Here is an 11,076-nt window from a genome sequence, read left to right as displayed (position 1 = left end):
CTGTAGTGCTGCCCAATGACCAATATGAGGTCCAAGATTTGCGGGAGATGCAGAAATCCAGGGGACAAAAGACTGCCGTAGCGGTTGACAGGATGAAAAAGTGGATATCCTTCAACGCACTGGAATAAATTAAGGTGAGATTATGATTCTTAATCAATGTTTGTAGTTTGCAGGTCTCAGAAACGTGCCTTTGGGTCATTTAACCGACCAAGAAGGGTGACCGGAACAACAGCGAGTATTCTGGCGTTGAGGATCCATGATAGGTCTCCGGAATGCTCGACGGTGAGCTGACTCCCAGGGACCAACGACGAGTTGGGTTGCCCGGATTCAGTAACCGTGCTGGTCTGTTCTGAGAACTCCGAGCCACTGAGGTCAATTAGACATGGCAGTAGATGCTCGATCTCATCTACCGCCAAGTCTAGAGCCTTTGAGAGCCCGTCAGCTTGTCACTAGCGGGAGATACTATGGAGGTTTCAGGCCAGTCAGGCACGACTATTTTCGCCAAGTCTGGGACTTTTGAGAGCCCGGCAGCTTGTCACTGTCGAGAGATACTATGGTAGTCCCAGGCCAGTCAGGCGTGGACTGTTTTACCGAGTCGGTTGTTCTCTTGGTTCCTGGCCATTGGTCAAGTTAGTTTCATGTAGTGTCATGGTAGTTAGTGTCATGCTGGGCTTCAGGCAATAGTCTTCAGGGACGGACACTCTAGCACCAGGCTCAGACAACTCAGCATGTGTATACCTAGCTAAGGTCTCATCCTGAACAGGCATCCGTGAACCGGACCGTTTGGTAAACACGGAAGGCTTCACGGGGTAAGGCCCTGGAATGGTTGAGAATCCTAATTTGTCCTATCCCCAGGCGCTACTTGGTCGCTATCGCGGGTCGATCGACACTCTTGGGTAGAGCTGATCACTCTGACTAGGGGAGTGTGGATTGAGCGGCGATAGTTACCTTCTTGTAACTTTATTACCCTGATCGGGTCATTAATGAGGATTTGTTTGGATGAATTTTTCAGATCCAGGTAGTCAAAGCCGAGGACGGTTTGTGTGGTCAGGAGAGGCCGAATGTGGGAGTACTTTTCCACTCTCAAAATTTTTCCGTCAACCACCGTACTCTTTGGGCCATAAAATCCCTTCCCCGGCATTCAAGGGGCTCATGACATCATGGGACCTTAAGAACAACGCTGTGTTAGAAAACCTAACACCCTCGAGAGTCAAGGGGCACGAGGCAGATTTTCCTCAGCCTCTGAGATACGCACATCAACGGTTTAAGACCCTTGTCCTATTTTTCTTATACTTAACTTATCGCATTATTGTAATCGTGGAGTACCATCTTGACACTTATATTTATAAAAGACTTTAATTATTGTATTACTTTACGGATAACTATATTCTACGGGATTGATTAATTATTATGAAACTTAATTAACTTCATTCGAGTATTGTAAAGAGTATAGTTATAAATTGAATAAATTGTTAAACTAAAGAAATAGACTACTACACTTTATCATCTCTCTGCGTGTAAATGATGTAATTTCCAAAATTAATTACTCAAAAACGGTGCTGTGAATTGATCTGAAATTTTGGTGGTGAGTTATTAATATATTTGTCTTTCAGTAAAAAAAATTTTATAATTTTCTTGAAATATACTTTTCACTTACGTACACAGAAAAAAAAATTTCTTGAACCAAGAAAATTGTAAGGAAAACCGAAATTATTTTGGAGCAAGAAGAAATTTTCTTGGCTTAAAAGAATTTAATTTCGTTCAAGAAATTTTAACTTCATTCAAAAAATTTTCAATCTTCCTTAAGATTTTTTTGATTTAAAAAAATTTACGCTTGACTTAAGGGGCACACCTAGTGTGAAATTTCGAAAAAGTCGATTTTTTTTTTTTTTTTCATATTTCGGTAGATTACACCTTTAAAAATAACATATTAAAATTTCAAATCGATATATCAAATAGTTTTTGAGTTATAACATTTTAAAGAGCAGCCGCTCGGCAGCTAGAGTGTCATTAGCTGCGAGACGTACCTGAAGTATTGTTCAGAGTCTACTGTCTCTTCTAGCCCCTATAACACGATTCCAGTTTCTATTGTTGGCTCTCAGGTATACAAAAATATATCATTATAATAATTTCTACAAATTTCTAGAAATTTTTCGTTTACTGCCACGTAAATTATTTTCGGAGCCAGACACATTTAGTCTCATTGTGATCGTTGTATCGAGCGCATCATAATTTTACACGTGCTATTTTCTTGAAAATGAGTGATCAATCTTCATATTCAAATAAAAAAGGAACTCACAATGTTCCTAAGCATCGATCAATTGCGAAAAAACGCAAGTTTACCGGAAATAGATTTACATTTGAGCAATCTACTGCGAATACCAGTACGTCCGCAGAAAAGTTATTACAAAATAATGACAATAATGTTGTGATTGACCCATCTCATGGATATTGTATTTTGTTAAAAGTTACTTTCAATCAAGCAAGTTCAAGAGGCCTAGGGTTCAAAATTGCTATTATTTGTGAATGTGGCAATTCGTATATTAATTCTGGACCAATGATTAATAACGCATTTAAAATAAATAAACGTATTGTTGCTGTGATGCGTCTATTGGGCATCGGAATAAATGGGATAAATCTTTTCTGTGGATTAATGGATTTAGCATGCAAATTTTACGACCAAACTTTTGCGGGATGTTTTACGAATTTACAGATTGCAGCCGAAACTGTTTGTAAGCTCAGTATGCAGCAAGCTATAAATGAAGAAAAAGAGCTTACATTAAAGAAAAAAAATTCGGAGACAAATTTGACTGTTAGCGGCGACGGTACCTGAAAAAAACGTGGCCATACTTCCCGTTTTGGAGTAGTTACGCTGGCAGGAAAATACAGCAAGAAAATTCTTGATTCATGCGTAAAATCTACATATTGTCAGAGTTGTGTTTTTGGAAGAAAAAAAAAAAGATAGCGAACCTGAAGATTATGAGGAATGGCTATCATTACACGATGAAGAATGTGATGCCAATCATAAAGGATCTGCCTCAAAAATGGAAGTGGATAGTGTAAAAGACATGTTTGGTCGTTCCATTAGTAAATATGGTGTAAAATATACCCGCTATATTGGTGATGGTGATAGCGCTACCCACAAAGGACTTATAGATTTGAATCCTTATGATATTCCTGTTGCTAAATTGGAATGCTATCTACATGTGAAAAAAGAATGGGAACACGTTGCCGAAGTGTAAAGAACATTAATAAGAAATTAGGAGGAAAAAGTAACACATCACAAAAGTTAACTGTAAATTTTATAAATAAACTCCAAAAATATTATGGTTTAGCAATTATGAGGAATCAAGATAATGTAGATGAAATGTATAAAGCAATCTGGGCAACATTTTATCATTTCTGTTCAACTGACAAAAACCCAAATCATAAAAATTGTCCAGAAGGCGCTGAAAGTTGGTGCGCTTATCGCCGCGCGGAAGCTGAAGGAATCACTAGTACATTTAAACACGATTACCTCCCACTGGATCCAGAAGTACAAGAAGCTATAAAACCTATTTATGAAGACTTATCTCGATATGAATTGCTTGATAGATGTAAAGGTAACAATACTCAAAACAACAATGAAAGCTACAACGGTTTACTTTGGCACTTTTCACCCAAGCATCTTCATAATGGCTTCAAAACTATTGAATTGTCAAATAATTTTGCAACTGCAATATTTAATGACGGTTATTCGTCAATTTTGAAGATATTCAATGTAATGGGAGTGATAGTTGGACCTGCAGCAAGAGATTTTGCGGCTCTTAAGGACGACACGAGAATACGAATCGCTGATTATCGCCAAAGGGCTTCTTCAAAAGAAGGTCGATCATCTCGAAGAAAAGCTTCTTCAGCTGAACAAGCCCTTTTCGAAGAAGAGGAAGGTGTATTATATGGCCCTGGAATAGCAGATTAGCTGTAAATATGATTTTAAACCACTTATAACAGTGGAAACGATCATTTTATCTTTAAACGCGTTTTTCTCGAAACAGCATTTTCCGAATTTGCTGCAGTGATTACTCAAAAACAAATGATCCGATCACTATCGAATTTTTTTACATGTTCTATATATAGTTCTCCGTACAATGACCTATCGATTTTTTGATCTGATCAAAAATCGAATTTTCGCAGAAACCACAAACGACCAAAATTTTAGGTAAAATTCGACTATTTTTTTAAAACGCCGCCATATTGTCAATTTTTGATTTTTTTTTTTATCGTAGGTCATTGTACAGACAATATTATCTAGTTTAACGAGATATTTTTTTAGATTTCATCCACGGAGAAGGCCGGAATCACTGCAGCAGTGAAGGACCTTTTTTTTTCGCGCCGTTAGAGATCGACGATAACTTAAAAAATATTTAATTTTTTTCTACAAAAATTTCATTATGTATTCTTAAAACATGTATAAATATATTCTTAAAATTTTAAAATAATTGATAAAGTATTTTTTTTAATAAAAATTCCCAAAAATCACGTTTTTTTTAGGCCGTTACACTAGGTGTGCCCCTTAAGACTTTCTTTCTTTCTGTGTACTACCCTAAGTATAGTAATGGAGAGAAAATATAATTGGTTGTAGCCATTATATGTTAACCTCAAGAGTAAACTTAATTTACCATATTTTCGCACTTTATTTTTAAATATTTCAATAATTAATTACTAATTATTAGAGTTTGATAATCATAACTGAAATTTAAATAAAAACCATTTGTCATCTCTATAAAATAAAGTAAGAAATTCATTAGGTTAATTTAAGAGATCGAGATATTAGATTGATTTTTTGTTCACAATAATTAACTTCACGTATCTTTCAGAAAGTGATATTTTCTTAAGAATCATCTGAATTTAAATTGCGAATACATTGGTGAGAAAAATACTTGAATAAAAAATAATATCTTAATTCCATAAATCTTAACGCTATAAATTTCTACTGAAATGGAATATAAACAAATAAATAATGTTTTATCAATTTAACGCGATATATGTGTTATAAATCTGTGTTATGTATCAGTGAGTCTGCTTACGTTCTTAGAATAAATGAATCATCAGACTAAAAGGTTGTATGATGGTTATATAAATGCATTTAAGGCAATCTTAAACAGTCAGTCGTAAATAAAACTTCAAGGAGTTCATACAATAACATTAAGTCATTTCAGCTGTTACTGTGAGTTTATTTAATTATTCTTTGTTATTATATTAAAACAATTTTTAGGATATATTTTTTAAAATCCGTAGTTTGTTTTTTAAAATTTCTCTTCAACGGAATTTTTAAAAATGTTTATTTATTTATTTTAGTTTACATTTACCCAACAGCAATCGTCAATAACAGGGTCACTAAATTATGCATAACGTCCAAGTGATAACATAATAATAGAAATAATAATAATTATTTAAAAATAAATGTTATATTTACGAGAGAATAATTTTTTCATATATTTCAGAGACTTACATTTTTTTGTTATTATTGTTATTATTTTACGCCCCTTTTTGACTTTTATAATAATTTACATTTTTAAATAAATCATTATAATCAAAATTTCTTTAATTACTTTAATGCAGTAACTAACTCAATCGAAAAAAGTAAACGGTTAACAAACAGAGAACAGTTTTTTGATACTCTCGTTTCATTTCATTGTATATAACTATTTTTTTCTTTTTTTTTTTTTTTTTTTTAATCAGACTTAATTCATATTCCGACCGCTATTTATTAATAAAAGAGACTGTCACCTTGAATCTTAACGCATTAACCTTGTGATTCTTACATTAACGTATGAGTTTATGTTACACTGACAATAAATTTATCATTTCAGAACTTAAGTAAGTGGATCGAAAAGATAGCCCAAGATGTCAAAGGTCATTATTTTTATGTTCTTCGGCTTGCTAGCAGCAACCATTATCTCAGCTCGTTCAACTGATAATACAAAGAGTACATGTGGTCGTCATGGCGACAATGTAAGTTTTATTGATAGTCTTTTTTTATTTTGTAAATATCCAAAGATTAGTTCGAATTATAAAATTTAAACAATGGAAAAAACAGGTTCTTTTGTAGAAAAGTTGTATACAATACATATTTTTATCGTATTCGAAAGTGTAAATAAAATATGAAACATGAAATATTTTTCAACTCATTATTACTTTTTACTAAGAAAATGTTTTACTCATAAAAACTGGAGTGTTATTGTTGACATGATTTGGCCAATTAATATCGTTCATCAAATGCATCAGTCTATACTAGAAATCAATAACTGCTAATCAACTATGCTCTGTTTTAATTAAATATTTTTTTTTTAGTTCTTATACGCTTGAAAAAAGACTGAATACATAAATTTCAAAGTCAAATTATTGTTGAAAATTATTACAACGTACACGAAAAGAAAAATATGAGTATTATTCCTATAAATTTATGGGATTATTTCCTATACTGATTATAGGAACGAAAACTATAATTATGTGAATAACGCCCATAATAGTAGGAAGTGTTCCCAGAATGTATAAGATCGTTTCCAATAATTTATGGAAATAGTTCCCATACGAATTATGAGAGGAGTTCTTATATTTACCGTCATTATTCCCATAATTTATAGGATTAATTTCTATATACACTTTGCAACTATTCTTATGATTGGAGGAGCAGGAAAAATATTTTGTTGTAAATATTTTCTCTGCTTTTACTCTAGTAAAAATATTCGTTTTTAAGTAGCTGTAAGCTGTAAAAATAAGTGGTTTTAAATTTAAGGATTAGATGAGTAACTAGTACTTTTGACATGCTGTCATCAGATGTCAAAATATGGTTACTCTGTGAGATAGTTAAGAATATTGTAGCTTGAGTGCGACTGAGAGAACGAGCAAAAGTATATGAAGTATGCAAGTATGCTGATTAGAGATGGTGGTGAGAAGGGACTGTGGGGCCCAAGTAAATTTAAGGGATAACTTTTAAGTTAGTCTAACACCACCGAGGCTAGCAAGCAGTCATGTATTATTTTCCTCATCAATAAATCCATTATTATACTTTTAAAATATCGCCTCATGTTGTAATTTTTTTTAATTAATATAATCATAAAATTGATATTTTACATAACTTATAGGAATAAATCTTACATATTATAGGACTCATTGCTATAAATTATGGGAATCATTCCTATAATCGTATAGAAATCATTTCTATATTGTGATGAATATTATCCCGATCATGATATAGAAAATAGTATGAGGAAAATTCCTATATTACTATGGGAACAACTTCCATAATAGAATAGAAATAGTTTCCATACTATTATAGGAATTTTTCCAATATTACCATGGGAATTATTCCCATACTATTATGGGAACTATTCCCATATTACTTTAGGAATTTTTCTTATACTATGATGAAAACCTTTCTTGTATTATTACGGAAACTATTTCTATAGCAGTATAGCAAAACTAACTACACGAGTATAGGAACTATTCCCATAATAAATAGGAAAAATTCCTATAATTTTCTTTCCGTGTACATCGATTATTATGAAAAAGATCAAAATTTATTCGATTTGTTCGAAATATATTTGACAAAAAGTAATTTTCACATCCGTATTTAATGATTCAAAGTTTTATTTATGGATCAGGTAAATGACATTTCTATTCTTTTATTATAATTAATATTATTAATTAATAAATAATTTCTAAAAGAATCATTACGGTTATTCAAAATCTTGATTGTATATTTTCTGAATAAAAAAAATCGTTAGAAGTTTTTATTAACTGTTTTAGATAATATTGAGTGGCATTGTTATGAAGAATTAGAAACATAAATATGAAGATCAATTCGATGAGTAGGGCCAGCATTTTCGCAGTTGTTTAAATGAGCATTCATATGTTGAAACTCAAATTTGAATAGAAAAAACACTTCCTAGCCTTATTGATGAATTATGAAATTGATCTACAAAAAAAATGATTTTACTAATTTTCCGTCTTTTATTTAGTGTGTTTCAGTTAGCAGTTGCTGCTCAGGTTTGGTCTGTCATAGATTCGCCAATAGATGTTCTGTTGTTATTACTCCAGAAGAATTGATAGAAGCGAAGAAAAATTTGAAAAAAACAGATTCTAAATTTAAAGATTGGTGAAATACTAAATTTAATTCAGAATAACTTATATATTATCGTTTTCTAAATGGAAATAAATATTTTTATAATATAGATCTATACTGTGAGTAAACTCACTTTTTACACTACAAATGTAACATGAAGATTTTCAAATAGATTTTATGAAACAATTATTTTTGTTATTAATTATAATAAGTAAAAGCTCTTCAAGCTCTAAAATATAATTTGTTTTATTTTGAGCTTTCCGAGATTGGACAGTTAGCTGTTGTATGCCTTTGAGCTCTTCGAACTCAAAAGTCTGATAGGACTTTAATAAAACACTATTCTTAAAATTTTCAAACTACAATTACTTTTAATTAAATAAACTGATTTTCACGCAGTTGGTAGCATTCAACGCAGTTTTTCGAATCCTATAATTAACTCTTAAACAAAAATTGATCAAACTGAAAAGTTTGGATAAATTAAAAAAATTCACTTTTACCGAATTTGTTCGACAACGATAGTTATCTCTTGAACCAATCAACCGATTTTCACGTTCTTGGCGGTGATTAAGGTGGTTTTTTAAACTCTAATACTTATTTTATTTCGTTAACAACGATCCGAAAGGAAATGTCGAAGTTATGTAAAAAAACACTTTTTTGAAATGTATCGTTTTCGAAAACTGACCAACAAATCAACCGATTGTGACCGGCCTGGCAGAGATCTACGTGGTTTTCCAAGGTTAAGAACTGATTAGTTTTTAGGATTGATGCATAAAGCCATTTAGAAGTTCTTCCAAAAAGAAATACGATTTTTTGAAAATTTTGTTTTTGGGATTTCTCAAAATCTAGCGAACCGAATTGGTTCAAATTTTCAGAAAATTTAATGGTAATGGACCTCTTTGAAACGCCGCTCATTCTGATCGAACCGGATAAGCCGTTCAAAAGTCATGAGAGATTCACACACACACACACACACACACACACACACACACATACACACACACACACACACACACACACACATATATATATATATATATATATATATATATATATATATATATATATATATATATATATATATATATATATATATATATATATATATATATATATATATATATATATATATATATATATATATATATATATATATATATATATATATATAAAAATCAATTGCTGTGCGTTAGTCTCGCTAAAACTCAAAAACGGCTGGACCGATTTTCAAAATTTTTTTTTGTTTTGTTCGTTATAGTTCAGGGATGGTTTAGAAAAAAAAATTTTGGAATTTTGGAATTGAAAAAAATTTCATCTTAAAAAATAAAAAATTGTTAATTTTGTATCGAAATCGCTATTGTTACGCTTGAGCCTCAAGGTTGCAAGAGTATACAAAATTGTCCAATATGCAGGAATATACGTACAAGTATACTTTGGGTATCTTTATATATATATATATAAGCCATATATAATAGCTAAATTTGTCATTAAAGACAAATTTTTGGGAACTGGGGGAAATAAAGGATAAAGGGGGAAGGGGAGGACCTTTACTCAGTAGGAATTTTCGGTAACTGAAAAAGTAATTCGGACAGCCCAGACCGGGAATCGAACCCGGATCGTTTGGTTACGCGCCAAAGGCTCTATAATTTGTTATACATTTATTATATAAATAAAACAAATAAAACATATTAAAATGACCAACAAGTTTCATTTAATAACTTAATACCAACTTAACCGTCTACAATACGACCAGTGTTAATTGTTGACAAAAATAAATTAGAGTTTACAGGTTAAAAATCACAAATCACAATTTGTAAAAAAAAAAAATTTTTGTAGGTGATACGAAGTTCACCGGGTCAGCTAGTATATATATATATACATATGGACATTATCGCCATCTCGATATGTCGAGATCTGATAAAAACTCTATTTTCGCATAACGGGGTAAAACCAATAACTTCCCGAATTAAAAAAATTTTTCAGGTTTTCTTAGCGGGAAGTTCAAAAAATCACTCTGAAAAAAAATTTTTTTTGCTCTACACGATATGATATTGCTACTGTCACGATCCAAACGTTGCAGGATTTTCCTGCAGCTGCAACAAATCGATCATGTCAATGGAATACGAACTCTTCTTTGATCCCGATCCCAGTCCCTGACATATTATTTTTTTAACATCTTGCCCATAATTTGTACGATTTCGTAATAATCTTTTATTTGCACTAGTAGATTTTTTAATATCTTCAATGAACATTGAGCATATTTTATACAAGTGACCGGAATTAAAAGATTCAATAAACCCTAGAAGTTTATTAGCTATAGTTACTTCAATCCTTTTCTCATTTAAGTCCTTCAAATCATCGATAACTTTTTGAAAATTGGCCGATTACCATAAATTTCACGATCTTTACTATAAATTAATGGTGTTAATAAAATACTGTTTGCTGTGATACCAAATGTGGTGGCAAGCAAGGTATGAATTCGTAAACTGCACCAAATTTATTCCTTCCAGCGTGGCTACCTAAAGCATTTCCGGCTTCCACTTGATTTTGATAAACATGAATAGACACGACAATTTTATTTTCATAATAACGAGATTTTTCACTTATAATTAATTAATCTATATTATTACAAGAGATTCTTATCTATATAATCACTCATCACGATATCTCGGGAATCGTCCGACCTTGAAACTTGAAATTTGGTAAGAATATTAGTTTTGCCATGTAGAGGTCAGCTAAGAACTGATTTTAAGAAATTCCTCTCTCTCTAAATTTGAAACAGTGAAAATCACTAGAAATTAGTGGTATATTCACTATTTCACAGTTATAAGTATACCACTCGGTATATTTATAGCTGTGAAACAGTGAAGTTCCACTGATTCATTTTAAGAGAGCTCACAAAGAGGTATGCGGGGGCGTTAACAATGAAAAATTCCCGTTTTTCAACTATAGCTCCTACAGACTCCAAATTT

At 31.7% G+C, this 11,076-nt stretch overlaps 2 protein-coding genes across 2 annotated transcripts; both read left to right on the top strand.

Moving 5' to 3' along the window:
* Nucleotides 1-3,252: 3,252 nt before the first annotated feature.
* Nucleotides 3,253-4,520, top strand: LOC141531158 (uncharacterized). Its single transcript, XM_074248714.1, has 2 exons — nucleotides 3,253-3,960; nucleotides 4,313-4,520. Exon 1 carries the CDS (start codon nucleotides 3,341-3,343, stop codon nucleotides 3,956-3,958), a length of 618 nt encoding a protein of 205 aa, XP_074104815.1. The 5' UTR covers nucleotides 3,253-3,340; the 3' UTR covers nucleotides 3,959-3,960; nucleotides 4,313-4,520.
* Nucleotides 4,521-5,063: 543 nt separating this feature from the next.
* LOC141530996 (omega-conotoxin-like protein 1) lies at nucleotides 5,064-8,294 on the top strand. Its single transcript, XM_074248444.1, has 3 exons — nucleotides 5,064-5,206; nucleotides 5,853-5,994; nucleotides 8,004-8,294. Exons 2-3 carry the CDS (start codon nucleotides 5,887-5,889, stop codon nucleotides 8,142-8,144), a joined length of 249 nt encoding a protein of 82 aa, XP_074104545.1. The 5' UTR covers nucleotides 5,064-5,206; nucleotides 5,853-5,886; the 3' UTR covers nucleotides 8,145-8,294.
* The last annotated feature ends 2,782 nt before the right edge of the window (nucleotides 8,295-11,076 follow it).

This window comes from Cotesia typhae, unplaced genomic scaffold, assembly GCF_013202065.1.
Source record: "Cotesia typhae breed Kobodo isofemale line unplaced genomic scaffold, CoteBio_Ctyphae contig_5, whole genome shotgun sequence".
NCBI lineage: Eukaryota > Metazoa > Arthropoda > Insecta > Hymenoptera > Braconidae > Cotesia > Cotesia typhae.
The sequence above is the reverse complement of the archived record's forward strand: the minus strand, read 5'-3'. Positions and strand labels throughout refer to the sequence as shown.